This window comes from Sylvia atricapilla, chromosome 4 (assembly GCF_009819655.1).
Source record: "Sylvia atricapilla isolate bSylAtr1 chromosome 4, bSylAtr1.pri, whole genome shotgun sequence".
In the NCBI taxonomy this organism is placed as follows: Eukaryota; Metazoa; Chordata; class Aves; order Passeriformes; family Sylviidae; genus Sylvia; species Sylvia atricapilla.
The window spans coordinates 70,784,810-70,800,709 of record NC_089143.1 but is presented as its reverse complement, the minus strand read 5'-3'; the positions used below and the strand labels follow the sequence as shown (position 1 = coordinate 70,800,709).

Below are 15,900 nucleotides of genomic sequence, written 5' to 3'. Positions count from 1 at the left end.
TCACATTCTTGGAAATTGTTCTTTCTCCTAAAAGTGGCCATGATCTTTTGGGAAAATCCCAGTCCAAGCCAATCAACCCCATGATTTTTAGTGGAAGTAAATCCATATAAGAACTGTGTTATTTACTGCAGGTAGATTCTGAGTATGTACTGCCCCTGAGAGCTTTGCAAAACTTTATGGAAAAAATGGTAATAAGAAGAATGGTAAAAATAAGCAAATGCCCTGAAGAAGTTTTTACCTTGGGGAATTTGATTATTCTTATATATTATAAAAGACAGAAAATTAATTTTACTATTATTCTGGCTGAGCCAGACACCCTGATTTAGTTATGCCAAGTGAGTGCATTTTCATAATTAATGAAATTGAGCTAAAAAAGCATCTTTATCCTCTTAGCTCCATTACTCATTTCAGACTCCTTTGGACTGATGTGAATTCTCAAAAATGTCCTTCAATACTGACACAAATAAAAAGAAATTCTAAGACAAAGGATGAATAAAAATAGGGGTTGTGAGCCACAGATTTCTATGTATTAAAAAAAGGAGTCTTATCTTTACTTTTATTGCTAAATAATAAAGAAATATTGGCAAAGAGCAGAGAAAATAATCATAAGTAACAGAAAGAATAATTAAAAATTGTTGATCTCGGTACCTCAGTCGTCCTATTCACCATCATCTGATGCAGCATGGTTTGGGAGAAAGAGGAACAATATTAAAGACTGGCCACAAAACCAAGAACTATGTTGCTTTTTCTGAAATGAGTTATGCTGTTAATTATGGGAAAAGCCATTCAAGCATGCATTAACTTTAAACACAACCTATGTTCCCGTGGGCAATAAACCAGTATCCTGTTTAATAGAGAAGCAGTGATTCTGCTTCCATTCCCGTGGCTTCTGGCTTGCAAATAATGAGAAAAAGTTGGTTACCAAAGAAATGGGAGGCATAACTAAAAAGTGAAGAAACGAGCATTTCGTAATGACTGCGTAGCTTAACACCGCACACTAAAAGGTGTTACTGGTGATACGGGTGAAGCAAGTTGTCCTTTCCCGCCGGAGCAGTTCCGTTTCCCCATTTGGATGCAGGGATTCAAGGAGCTGTCCCCAGCCCGGAGCCCGCCCCGTTACCTTGGACTGCACGTCGGCGTTGTGGTCATTCTGCAGCAGCAGCGCTGCCGACTTGGTGTCATCCTTCCTGGCGGCGATGTGCAGCGCCGGCAGCCGCACCTTGCCCTTGGTGTCGTTCTCCAGCAGGATGGCCACGGCCTGGTTGTGTCCCTGCTGCAGCGCCACAGCCAGAGGGGTGAAACCGTCCTGGGGGGCAGGAAACAGGGGCTGCTCAGCTCAGCCGGACAGCCTCGGGGAGCTGCACCGCGCCCTTCGCGCGCACCAACTCGGGGAGGGCATCCCCAGCTGTTTTCCACCTCTGCGTTCCATCTCCAGGGACATGAGACTGGAGCACAACACTTTAACTCTTTCAAACATCTTCAAAAGGCTTTCAAACACCTGAAATGCTTTGAAAAATCTTTTACGCTTCAAAGTAGTTTTTTTTTAAGTCGAGTGGAAACAAAGGATCATTCTACAGCATCTCTCTTAATTACTTCTCACCTTAAAATGGGCCACAAAGCATATTTTTAGGACATTTTTTGGTAAATTTACTGAGCACTGAACAGCATTGATGTGAAAAATGCAGAGAGAATATGTTCCTGAATATCTTAAATCTCTGCAAAAAAGAAAATGTGTTTGCTGCTGTTACCATTTCAAGTTACACACAAACCACAAGTCAAGAAACCCAGATCGTGTTTAGGAGCATGATTTGAAGGAGGAAAACACCTCATTATTTATATTTTTTTGGAAAAAGAAGAGAATAAAAATCTCTTTGATTGCCATTCATAGTTTAAGCTTTGTTTCCAAATTAGTTTGAAATTTTCTTGCTCCTCCACACGTGCCTAGGATGGCAAATGCTTTAAAATCCATGATAACATGATAGCAGCTTGCCCTCCTGGCTGCAGTAGTACAGGCAGTAGTACAGAGATATTTCATTCTGATTTCACAGTGAACCCTCACTCTGGTCATGCATCCTCCCCAAGCACAGGTGTGCTATAACCACATGAGAGATGGGACAGCATTGCTTTGGAATAGGATTATGGAAAGATGAGAGAAGAATAAAGGCCAAGTTAGGAAGGAATGAGAGCTAACATATGTTGAAAGAAACATCTGAAGAATTGCCAAGGCAATTTTTCCCCTCAGTAATCAAATAACTTTCTCTCCCTTTTGCGTCAAGCTGTGGGTAGGTGCGTTGTAACAACGATACTGCTGTGGGTTCTGTCTGTAATAGAGACTAAATTCTGTACAGTGAATTAAAAAGGGAGGAACAGCTGACAAAACAGCTGAACTGTAAAGATTATTCTGAGATTGGGGCTACGTAAGGTGTTGAAATGGCTTAATGCATTTGCCTTTTGCCTCTGGGAACATGAGAACAAATCCTGGATTAGAGACTCTGAAACCGAGCTCATCCTTACTCTCCTTTTTTATCTGCACATGTAGAAGTGTGAGAGGAAATGAAATGCATCCAAAGGCAGTGCAAGTTTCAAGGCTTCAAAGATGAGTTCATCCATTTGATTTGCACCATTTCAACTTGTACTCTTCTCTAGAAGGACACAACTCTCTCTGCTTTCCCCCTCCTGTTGGCTCTGGAAAGCGTGGCTGACCGAAGCTCGGAGACAGCTTTTCATTTCCTCACCTCCCGTGAGGAGGGCCAATCTTTGATGCTAAACAGAAGGACCTCCTCCCTGTATTTCGGGAGCAACCACAGCTCTGGCTGCCATCCTACCTTACTGAATGTACCATTTCTTCATCCTATTAATGAGATGAACTCTGGGCACATAGGAAAGCAATGGTGGCTCAGGCCTTCTTTCAGGAACACTCACACAATCATGGAAACCATCACCTCACCAAGACCTGAACTTAAAACTGACCTAGTTAAGCAGTAAAGAGGTCAAGAGCCTTTACTTTACAAGGTACACTGACCTTTCACATGAGACGAATTTGGAGTCAGGGTCAGAGTAGGAACATATTTTATTCTTTCTCCTCTGTCTTTTTTTATAAAATCTGACTAGAGGGTGAGTTGTGCGGATGCCTGCATTCCAACCGAGGCCACATGAATGATAACCATCTCACCCTCACAATTCTTGTAAAACGAATGAATTCCTAGCCAGCAGAAGTTGCTGGGAGCTGGCTGCCAGAAGGTGACTGTGGGCTGCAGCAGGGCTGGGCTCATGGAGAGCCCCAGTTCCACCTGGCTCCTTCACAAGGAGTGTGTTTCTGCCACGTTGCCTGGCAATCATATGGGATTTTGTATTTCAGAGAGCTGACATGTAATGTGATCGTCACATCTATGAGGGGATTATTTTATGAGCTGTCATCAAACAGTACAGTATCCACTGAGAGAAGGGACAGTAAGACAGCTGTTAACACTGACAGGTTTGAAGGGAAGGAGAGGGAGCATAAATGCACCAGCATTTCAAATTCATCCACTTGTGAAGGCAAACCATAAAGGGAATCCTGGACAGGCTAGAGAACATAACAAACACGAAACAATGCCTTGGCCAGAGAGGAATTTTGCTATAGCTACTTCTCCTGGCACATCCACATCCATAGAACAAACAAGAAGATGACACACTTTGCAGCACAGAGCCTGTTCACTCACTCCCTGGCTAGAACAAAGCACATTTGACAGAAAGAGGAAACAGAATGAGCATAGTCCTAATGACCAAGGAGTTTTCTCCATTGCTCCTAAACCCCCTCAAACGCAGAAGGAAACCTGTGGGATTCAGTTCCTTTTGAGATGGAGTCTCCTCTCTCCAAATTAGGTGTCTCTCCTGCCTGCACAGTGCAGGTTTGCAATCCTGATCCCCAGTTAATACCACCCTTCTGCCTATTTACACCCACATGGCCCAGCAGAAGGAATAAAGTGTCCATGGAGAAAACGGCCTGCCAAGCTCATTGATACAATCCTGGTTAGCCCTTTGGTTTCCAGTTTGCACTGGCCATAGCCCAGTAATGAATACTCACAAGTTACACCAAGTCACAGGAGAGCCTCAGAATCAGTGTAACTCGGGAGAACAGCAGCAAGAGGCTGGAGTAGGTGACCTCCCAGACGGTTCTGTGAGCCCACCGCCACAGAGAACCTCATCGCTTCTGAGTTAAACTAAAACCCCAAAGAACCAGGTGCTGGGTTAATGGTCGGACTTGACCTGAGACTTGAGAGGTCTTTTCCAACCTAAACAACCCTGTGATGATAAAAGGAAGCTTGCTAACGAGTACCTGTTGGTGCCAATTGACACAGACAAGTCCTCTGGACACAGCCCACACAGTTCTGACTTCCAGTGATCTGAACACATGGGCAAAGAAAAATATGAGAAAACCCCCTCACCTCGGTAGCTGTGCTTTGGTTGGCTCCATTCTCCAGAAGGTATTTCACCACCTCAATGTGGTTCTCTTGAGCTGCCATGTACAAAGGAGTAAAGCCATTCTAGGAAGGACACAGGAGAAAATAGTGTCATTTGGAAATTATATGTCCCAACAATAACAAACCACACATGGATACACAGCTAAAAATGCATTTGTGTTCTTGTAATTGAATGTAAGAAGAACAACCTTGTATTTTTTTTCCCTTAATAAAGTCACGTTCAATGCCATTTAAACCCACAGAACTCTCCATGCTTTCACACTCATTTTCTTCTGACATACTTTAAGGAAGCAATGGACACACTAATTATTAATACAGCTATTCCTTGCTGATAATGCTCAGGGATGTAAAGCTGGTGATAAAGTTTTATGAAAGTTGACAGGAAAGCAAGAGTATCTTCATTTATTACATTTACTTAACTGAAGACGTCATCCCCTGGAGACCATGAAGTCGATACCTTCTGACAAGCTCAGTAGAGATGGCAAAGGCTTAATATACTATGCAAAATTTTGTAATACATAAAACATGGCAAAGCATCCAACATAAAGGAACTCAGCCTTGCAAAGGAACAATTACATTTCTGACTATACAGCAGGTTTAGTTATCATTTCATTTAAAACACATATTAAAATGACCTAAATTTATTAAAAGAATTTGCTCTGGATAAAGCACAATTTAAAAAAAAAAATATATTCTAAGTCAATCAACCTACAGCAGAAATGTGAGTTATTCTTTCACAATAAAGTATTTCAATGCAAACAATTGCAATTAATTACCTACAAAATCTTGATGAAAGAAAGGCATGGAAGTGAGCTGTCTGCCTGACCAATAATTTATTTCTAAGAGTTTTTAGGATTTCTAAGAAGACCTTAGAAAATTCTTCAATATCCTGCAGATTACTATGTAACATATGAGGACATAATCACCAATACTTTCGGCTTGAAATGTCACTTTTAACCAGAAAAAACCCATAAACCAGACTTCAAACATGCAATTTATTTGATTTTTTAATATCTTGTGTGCTGTCACACTGAATGACAGAGCTGTGCATTCATAAAAGCAATCAAAATTAATACAAATATGATGACAACTAAAAACCTTTTTTCAGAGAAGCCCATATTATTCTTTCTAGGAAACCTGCTGTGGAAACATTCCAATAATTTCCTAATTAAATGAAATCTCATTTTTCAGTCACTAGATAATACAGAGATTGTAGAACTGATGTCTTTACAATCCCCCACTGTGTTTACAAATGCAGAGGACTGTTCAGGCAATAAACATAATTTATATTGTGGATGTAATATGCTATCTGTTGTAAAGGTTGCAGCAAATCTTTTAATGCTGCTTTGCATAATATTCTGGCATTTCCATCGACAATCTTGGGAGGCAGAATTTTAAAATGGCAACCAGAGAACACTTAACAACAGTTCAATGCCAGAACTTGGGGGATGTATTTTGAGTGGCTTTGCACAGGAGTCACTTATCATCCAATATTCTCAGAAATTATTCAAATGATGGACCCCTATTATAGTCAAAGATAGTATGACCAACATGGTCTGCAGGTCCATCACAGCACAGGATCATCATTTGAAACCATGGCCAAAAGACCTTAGAAAGGTAATGAAAGTTTCTCCATTTCTGCTGAAAAAATAAACTATGCACACAGGGAATGATAAGAGAAGAATTAGAGAAGAATTCTGCAGAAAACGCGCTGAAGGTCACAGCAGTTCTTCCAGAGACTGGTCATGGTCAAGGAGATCATTCTGCTGTTATAAAGACAACCCTTGTACTGGCATAAAAATGTATCTCCTTGGGGAAGCTATCTTTCTTTGAGAAAAGACTAATAAATGGTGGTGTTCCAGCTGGAAAGGGCAAAGTGAAGGAAAACAGTCATAAAAGGGAAGGGGGAAGGTCTGTTCTGCATGATCATGATGCGTAAAATGAAAAAAAAAAGCAGAGTTTACAAGGCTGCTAGAGGGAAAATTCAGGTTAGACATCAAGAAAAGCCTCTTAACAATAAGGTCAGGCTGACAGGCAGCTTTCCTCCTCTGAAATCACTGCTAAAACCAGGCAGCAAACTGGAAGCACACAGAGCCAGCCTCTCCCATGTCCCCTCTGGGGCAGGAGCAGGGGACTCAGGGACCTCTGGTCTCCCAGCTGCTCTTAACAGGGAGGGGGAGATAAGAGATCCCATCACAACATGAAATGAAGGAAGGCTGTTCACCGAGTGACTGGGAAGGCACAGGGGATTGCCGAGCAGAGGCATGAGCTGGCAGAGGGACTTAGGAACAGATTGGGTTGTTTTCCATTGCAGTTGTAGGGAAGAGCACAGAGGATCCTGCAGGTAACCAAGCTGGCTCACTGTTCCAACTTTCCTTCCCGCTCTGGAAAGAACCAATGTGGCAGACTACGAGGGATAACTCGTAGTAATTTTCCACTCTCCTCATCAGCATTTTAGTGGTAAAGTTGAATCTTTCAAATGTAATACAGGCAGTTTGCAAAATCCTTCTAGCTCAGAATATCACCAGGGTCACAGCCACTGAATTGGGTGAATATGACAACGTTCAAGCCACAGTAAATCAATTTGCTTAAAAGCTTTAAAGAATCTTATTTTTTTAATCAACTCAAGTCCCTGGTTCTGGAACAGAACTAGGACAATAAATCCTGGATTAGGAGACTATAAACAATGCATGACTTCATCACCTTTTAATACCAAGAAATACTAAATGTTTCTCTACACAGACAGCCAGAAGAGTGCCCATTCTATCACACCTGTGCTATGATCACACCTGAAACTAGAGCAATTAGGAGAAAAAAATATTGCACATAAAGTCATAGCATCTTTGTTTTCCTTCAAGCTTTATTTATAGTCTGAAACTACTGTATAAATTTTGTTGAAATCTGGCTCATTTGGGGAATTACAGCATGCAATGTGTGAAACTGCCTTTTACCAGACATGCTGGAAAAGATTCCCCTGAATTTCTCCCCCTGGCAAGGTCAAGCCTGACTTTGTCTGCTGGCAGGGAGAAGTCTGCATTCTCATTCTGCTTTCAGTGAAGCTCTGGTTTCAGAGCTTCTAATTGCAGTGTCCCCATCTTCAACAGTCCTGGCCCTTGGCCAGGAAACTCCTATTTTAGGATTCCCAATATGCCTGCTCTCCTTGGCAGAGCTGTGCCCAGTGGGATTACAAACTAGCCCTGCTGGAGCTCTTCCTTATCCCCTGGCCACTGGACCCCAGGTGTTCCAGCCTCCTCCCACCCCCGTGGTTTCTGTGATGTGTCTGTCTCTCTGCCTCCTCCACAGCAAGTCTCTCTCTCTCTCAGCCAGTCCTGCACTTCCTGAATAGAAATGCCCACAAAAACCAGACCCTTCCCTTAGTTTCCTTTCCTTTTGTCAGTCTAAAACCCCCTTCCCAGTTTCTCAGCTTTTAGTTGCTAAGATCTGTACAGCAATACTTCAGCTCTCTATTCTGCTTCTGGAGAGCTTTTGTCAAAGCTCAAAATCCCATAGCTCCCCAAACTAAAGAAAACACTTTCCCCTGATTTTTGTTTCACTGTCCTGATGTGTCTCCTGCTGAATCCCTGACATACTGGGAAATGATTCTCCATGGCCATTCTGCAAGGGAGACTGACCTCTCCCTTTATCATATGAAATGGCACTCAGCAAGTTTATTGGGCCAGTGGTGGACACTTTTTATCTCAATAAATTTCCCTTCAGTTTATGGTCCCATACCATCCAGAAGTAAAGGAAGAATATCAACTGTGACCTGGAAAAGGAGAACTGCACTACGTTTGTCTTTCCTGTAAAGCCCAGCTGTGCTATCACGTTCTGTCTGTATGTTTAGATTTGGTGCATCATCTGAAAAATCAAAACTGATTGTGCAATGATATATAACATTAATTTTGCAACGATGGTTTCATCAGAGTATTCCTGGTAGGGACAGAATACTCCAATCTCATTACCCCTACAAATGTGTACTGCAAGATGTTTACTGCTATAATATAAAGTCAGAATGAGAAATTATCCCTAAACAGAGTGCATTTCATATTCCATTCTTTCTACTACATTCACTGATTTACTGGCTAATTGGAGAAAATGAGTAGCTCTCAGATGATTCTTCAAGCTATTAATGTAAATTGGCAAGTCTATATATGACTCAGAAATTGTATCATTAAATTGTCCCCAAACCCTAATGAAGAACACAGGCTGAAGAAGCAGAGGGATTATTAGAGTACTGAGAAAATCATGCAGTTCTATATCTTGGTGGAGGTTTATTTCATGGCAGGCTTTCAAGGAACCAAGGTTCCTCTTTGCATGCAGTACAGAACTGTTAGCTGTGGACTTTAGTGTCCATGTACCTACAGAATGCATATACCTTATGTCCACATATATACAGGAATATATATTTTTTCGTACTGATAAGAAAGAGAGATAAAATAGAGATATATAATCTCTACATTTTGCCTATTTGAAGAGGATTCATGAGAGTTAGCAACATATCCTTTGACTAAATAGTTACCATAAACCCATGAACATTACTATTTTATTTTATAGGCCCCCAGGAGCTCTTTAAGATCCCATTGGATGACAGAGATTACCAGGAAACAGAAGAATACTGGCAGCTCATCCAATGGTTTACATACAAATACTCATTTCTACTTTGTTTTACTCAATAAAAACAGATATTGACATGAAGGATGAGACAGGAGTGAGACAAGCTTAGATTATTCACCAAACAGCCCAAACAATTAGAAAATCTGTGTGACTCATGGTCCTGTTCTAAAATACTGTTTCATGCAGTAAGATCATGAACATTTGGGGGCTTTCAAGTTCAAGATCTGTTTCAGGGTTTTTTCTATTCTTCAGAATATTGCTCCCCTTCAACAAGAACAGAAAGTTCCCGATCTAAATCTTTATTCAGCAACAGACAATTCATCTGTGTTCCCCATTTTCTGCCGGTACCAGTCTAAACCAGTGACACCTACACCTCACCTTAACAGTCCTACCTGCAGGCACTGCTTTCCTTATCCCAGTTGCCAGGAATCTCTACAGAAGAGGAAATACCTCCAGCAAAGGTTATTCTATCTCAAGCAGGAGAATGTTGTGCAGGGAGGGAAAAGAACAGAAGTGGTGGGCACAAACTGAGCATCACTTTTTTTACTATGAGGGGCACCAAGCATTGGCACAGGTTACCCAGAGAGGCTTTAGAGTCTCCATCCTTGGAAATACTCAAAAACGAGGACATATTCCTGGGCAGCTAGCTGTGGGTGACCTTGTTCAAGCAGAGGAGGGGACAAGATGAGCCCCAGAGGCGTCTTCCATCCTCAGCCCTTCTGTGACTCAGTGAAAAATCCTCCAACAATCCAAGCAATAAACTAATTGTAATCAATGAAATACGAGGGTGACAAACAAATGCAATCTGCAAGCTAAATTCAAAGTGCACATCTTGACAGAACCATCAATATCACCATTCCAGGAACTTCGCTCAGTGCATTACGCTCAGAGCATTATTTCCAGCCACTCTATAAATAAACTCTTCATAAGAGGATTATATCCGAGCGGGAGAGATTCTCTGTATAAAAGGGTGAATTAAGGATAGATCAAGGTATCTATGTTAATTGTTTGAAATCTCTCTTTTGGTGCACTTAGCTTACATCAAAATCTGGGATTTTAACATAGTGGTAACTTTAACAATTATTCACCTTCATATTTCTTTTCCATTAAAATATATTTTCCATGCAATAGATAATCCATACTCTTTTTCACGAAAAAAGATTTCATAAATAATTGAACTACGACATCTATTTTCACATTCAATCTAACAGCAACCATGAAATTTGTGGAGATAAGGGGATAAGATAAAGGCACAAGATAAAGGGAAATTTGTATAATTTAATTTTAAGGTGCCTAAGGAATATCACTTTGTCATAGAGTCAACAGAAAGTGGGCTACTCTGAAGAAAGATAGGGCATATTCAAATAAAGAGCTCCTATATCCCCATTATGAGAGAGATTCAGTAAAAACACCTTTTAGATACATCCACAACCCAGTGAAATGCCATGGATTTTTGATGAAAGCACCACATGTTTTCAGAGCAGAATCTTTCCTCCATGCTTCCAAGTGAGCAGTACATTATATATCACCTTGCCTGGGCTCTAATTTCCTTTTATAACAAAGCTGGAAAGTACTAGTAAGGACAACACAGAGATTAGATGTAAGTATCTGTGCACATAGAAATTCAGGATGTAGAGTGGCACATCCCTAAGGGAGAAGAAAGCTTCTACACTCTGACCTGCTGTAAAATCCCCCAGCAAGTATCAGCTAATAGTTCAGATGACAATTCTTGCACCCATCACACATGGCAGATGCTGAGGCCTACAGAGTCCCATGGATTCAAGATGAGAAAAGTAGTCAGGAACAAGATAAAAACTACTGGATTTAAGGAGGCTGGTCCTTAAACTGGTCCAAATGGTAAAAAAAAACTTAAGAGTATTTACTTGTTTGAGACAGCAGATTATAAACTAACTTGTAATAAATATTTCTTTTTTAATTCTAGTGACACAGAAGCCTACACTGAAAATAGAACCACCCCTTCAGCTGTCCCATGAATTCTCTAGTAATATAAATAGTGTTTGCCACTCTATACTTACACCATGGCAATTATGACAAAGCCTGTGGAAAAACGATGCTGCCTGGGCTGTGATAAACTTGGCATATTCATTCATGAGGGATCACCCAGGACTCCAAGAGCAGCACTACGTATATGGCACCTGCTGCCTGCCCACTACAAGCCCCTCTCTGGGGAAGTGTGAGTCAAAGTCACTTCCGAGCCCAGATGCAATATTTAAAGCAATATTCTATTTCAGCAGCTTCAAATATCACCATTTCTTTTCCTCAAGAGCAGCAAAGTAATAACAGTGCCTGAAACAGAGCCAGGCAGAAATCAAGATATTCTATGCCCTGGAAACAGCATTTTTACACCAAGGGAGCCTGTAATACGAATGGAGCTGATGGAGAATAATGGGACGAGAACAGATTGGTCATGCACAAGAAAACACCACCTTGATACTGGGCATAGGTGAGGGCCCAAAGGCTTAGCCAGGGAAGAGTGACAGATTTGAATCTGGGCACTCATCCAAAACTGCATCTGAGGCTTGTCTTCTGAAACATGGTAAGAGAAAAGCAGTCCTGAAAGCATCCATTTATTTTGTGTGGCGGAGGGTTGGAAGGAAGACAATACTGGGCTAAAATCAAAAAACATAAGATGTTTCTATGTATTTGGTTGTGGCTCAGTCATCCCCACACTCATAATCATAAATATCATAAATATACATGGCCAACATTTGCACTGCCTGTTTCTCACAATCATCACTGCACCATCTCAGCAGGGGAAAAATATGGTGTGTTGATTTGCTGAGCCCTTACCCTTCTGACTGACCTCTTGAGTTCCTGCAGTCTCCTAAAGCTAGCATGTTCTAATAATAAGTATTATTGACTGAAAAATCACTTCTTGTTTGGACCAGAATCTTTCCATCTGGACCATTCATCCTTTCATAGCAGTAAATTGACTAAGATACATACTGTAAATATTTTCAGGGGTTTTTTAGCATTTATTGAAATATTTGGGTTTTTTCATTCTTCTTAATGTATTACTTTTGTTTACATCTCCCAAAATCCTCCATATAATCCTCCAGAAGGCATTTCTTCCCATTTTTTCCCCTCCAGTGAAAAAATAATGGGCCTGCCCCTTTATTACATTAGCAATGACCAACTGTGGCTAAATGACTCCTCTCGATACACAGCAGCTAAAAATCTGCCTCTCTAAATATATTGACATAAAAGCGGAAAGCCCTGTTGGTGGAATTAAAACCTTTTGTCATAATGGAGTAGCAAATACTCCACAAAATGTGCTCCATTCCAAAGGTTAGATTATCCTTACAAGCCATGGGGACAGCAATCCCTGGTAACGCAAATCCCAGGGCATCCTGACACAGACAAGCTGCTCACTTCTCTGAGAATCACCTAAATCCTCCCTTTGCTTTTGTGGCAACAGAGAACGTGGGCGCTCACGGAGCTCTTACCGCTCCTTTTGGGAGTGCACACCAGGGCTGGAAAGGTGCTGCTCGAAGGATTGCTTCCATCTGATGGGAGGCCTGGATAAGAATGCTCGAGCAGTCACAACAGCTTCTCCTGTATATTGACCTAGGAAGGGGTGACCATAAGAGGGGCAAACATAAAGCTAGAATATTGCTTGGCTAAAGTGTTCCCAATGCGCTTAGAGCAGGATGTCGAGGAAAGGAAACCGGAGGGCTTTTAAATAACAAAATCAGCTTGGGGGAGGACTGATTTATCTAATCCTTGCTCTCTGTATCTGGGTCACTTTGAATAATCTGATGATTAAAAGGTAGCTCCTCCTTTCATGAGGGCCCCTATACAAAGCAGTGGTTAAAATATAACCTGGACTAATGGGGAATACGTTCTGTTGTAAACTCAGTGGCAGGAATTTTAAAAATTGAAGGGACTCACTTCTTTCTTAGACGACTCTAGGGTATGACAGTTCCCTTACAGTTCCCAAACAGGAGCAGATTGTATTTCCTCATTTTGCCTTTTACTTTTCAGCTTTGTACCTCGATCACTTGGCATTTGTCATAGCGCCTCATCCTAGGAGGAGCCTCTCTCCACAGGCGGCTTTTTTTGACCTTGTATGGAATGGAAAAATGTCAGCATGGACCCATTTCCTAAGGAAGGCATGGTCAGGACAGCTCAGCATCATTGCTGCAGGGACAGTCTACAGGTACACTCAGTTACGAGGATTGCTGCAGTCAGGCTATCAGCACATCTAGAAGTAATTTCACACTGACTTCCAATGATCAGACATCCCTGATGCCCATACATGAGTCAGATGGTCCAGGATGAATTAAAGCAACAGGGACAAAGAGTAATTTATCAAAGGAAAGAGTTGGACTGGCTAAATCCGGTGTTATTTCTTCCACCTGGAGAAAATTCAAGTACTCACATAAGAATTCCTAATATGTTGAAAATGTAGATCTCAGTGAGAGGAAGAGCACAAAAAATACTTACTTTTCTAAAGCACAAAGCAACAACTAAGACTACATTTGGGGAAAAGAGATGATGCAGCTGTGAAAGAAGGGTAACACTGAGCCCAGTGAAAGTGTGTGTGATGGGGACATGGGTGCAGGTGGATGTGGCAGAAGTGAGTAGCCAATTCCATTTCCATGGGTCTGCCTGATGGAACATTCCAATGCTCCCTGAAGACTCTGCCTGAACTTCCTGCTGAAATTCAGAAGGATGTAGAGGATCACCCACCCAAATGAATACATAGTTCAGCATGTATGGCATCAATCATCAGCCCATGGGATGCTGGATGTCAGACCTTGTTCTGTCCCACAAGGAAACACAGAGCTCAAAGGAACAGCCTGGAACACACCAGTGGATCCATTACCTACTGTGCATTCTCGCTCACACCATCCCTGTATCCTCAACAAGTCAGATCTACACAGGACCGAAGTCATGGTCAAAGGAGAGAAATTGCAGAAATGGTGTTTTCGCCTGATGATACCTCTCTAGATCTGCTCACTGAACTATGCGTGGGGTCAACCAAGCAAAGGGCTTGTAGATACTCGTTATATAAATATATTTACTATTTAAAATTTTAGCAAAAAGCCAAAAAAAAATCCCACACTTGTCCGGTTCTAGGTGGAAATATGCCAGCAAAGAGCAGCATCTTTGGCCATTCTGGGTGTGCCCTAGTCCCAGGCTTTGCCTGAAACACGCTCCAAGAAAACGTGAGCTCTCAAACGGCATGCACGCAACTGGAAGTGGAGTCACTCAATTAATAATCACTGTGCAATTAGGCTTCATATCAAAATACAAATTACTTCGCTAAAAATAGCAGTGATAACATGTTAGCTCAAAAGGAACAGAGTTTTTAAAAGAGGAAGATTAACAAAATAGCAGCTCTGAAGGCCAACAAAAAACTGAAGAGCAAAGCAAAGTAATCTAATAGAAACCCAAAATCTATAAAATCAGAGCCCAGAATGCTTAACAGCCTCAGAGAGCACAGATGGGGTTTGTAAACCCAGTGGTTACAGTGGGTTTAATAGCATTTCCTGAGATAATTCTGTTATTTTGCTGTTGCAAGGAACTGGAAAATGAGTGTGGTGTTTCAGATGTCATTGTGTCATTACTTGTAAGTTTTGATAAAGGCCAGCGATTTTATGCAATTTAATGGAGAAAATGGAAGGAAAAACAATAAACTGAACAAGCTCAAGTTGCAACTACTCCTTTATCTACCAGTTCACCATCAGAGAAGTAATTTTGTCACTATGGGAAATTGTCATCACTGAAAACAGGAATCGCCTTGACAGATACTGAATTCTTTAAAGAGGAAGTGATGCAGCAACCAGAGTAACTCTCCTGGCACTAGATCACTACCAGCAAATGGCATTTCACAGGGGCCTAAAAAAAATAAAGTGCGAAATAACAGAGATATCAAGGAGAAGATGCAACACACCCTCAATAGCAAAAATTTCTGCTAAAAGATTTAAGGGTGGCAATATGACACCTTTTTTTTTTAAATGGAATTGAGGGAAAATATAAAAATGAGAAATTGAGCATTTCAGTTATAATTTCCCACTTCTGTATTCCATTTTTTCTTTAATTTTTATTTTTCTTAATTTCTCACTTTCTTGATTAAGCTCTTTCCCAAAATAATATTCTTCTTCTATTTTTCATCAGTGACATGTTTCTAGACAAGAAAACCTGAGATTTTGTGAACTCAAACATATTCTGTTCCTTCATTCTTTTCCTTTTTTTTCTATCCAGCTTCATGTTTTTCTTTTTGGACCAGCTGTAGTTAGGCATGTTTGAACCTTACTTCATCTGCATTCATAAACCACATGTCTATTCTTTATTAATTTTGGAGTTTCTAGGGTTTTTTTCTCTGTAACATTTATTTTCTATGACATGTGATTCTTGACACATCAGTGCAACCTTGAGCAGAAAGGCAGCATTCATCAGCCTCAATCCATTCATGGAGCATAAAAAAGTTACTTTATAATTAAGGGACATCTTCCACTGGAATGTTTCTTTTGGCAGTGGCAGCAAGAGCCTCTGAACATCTCCTGCTGAAGCAGCTATTGCCCATCTTATCCATCTCCTCTGGAAAAGCACAGCAGGCCAGAAAGACACAACTCAAAGCTGTATGACATCACATTAAGGACTCCCACTCCAAGTCAAGTCAACAGGACTTTAATTAAGACAAAAAGGCACAAAGGCAGGACATCTGTAGTCCAGCAACTCAAATCCATCCAGCCTGGAGGCAACCAGTGAGGAGTAATGGGGAAAATGTCCAACATCAGATTAACTCAAGTCAAGTAGCAAATGCCTGTTAAGAGCTCTGTGTACATTACACAAA

General features: G+C 41.1%; 1 protein-coding gene across 24 annotated transcripts in view; it reads right to left on the bottom strand.

Annotated features, from left to right (window-relative positions):
- The window catches only part of ANK2 (ankyrin 2), a 185,859-nt gene that overhangs the window by 93,691 nt on the left and 76,268 nt on the right, over positions 1-15,900 (bottom strand). For 17 of the 24 annotated variants that reach the window (XM_066318357.1, XM_066318359.1, XM_066318380.1 and 14 more), the window contains exons 5-7: positions 4,428-4,526; positions 1,121-1,306; positions 649-672 (exon numbers count right to left, since the gene is read on the bottom strand). In XM_066318357.1, coding sequence (XP_066174454.1) covers positions 649-672; positions 1,121-1,306; positions 4,428-4,526 — 309 coding nt within the window. The remainder of the gene's footprint in view (positions 1-648; positions 673-1,120; positions 1,307-4,427; positions 4,527-15,900) is intronic. The other 7 variants (XM_066318368.1, XM_066318364.1, XM_066318371.1 and 4 more) reach the window with 1 other exon arrangement.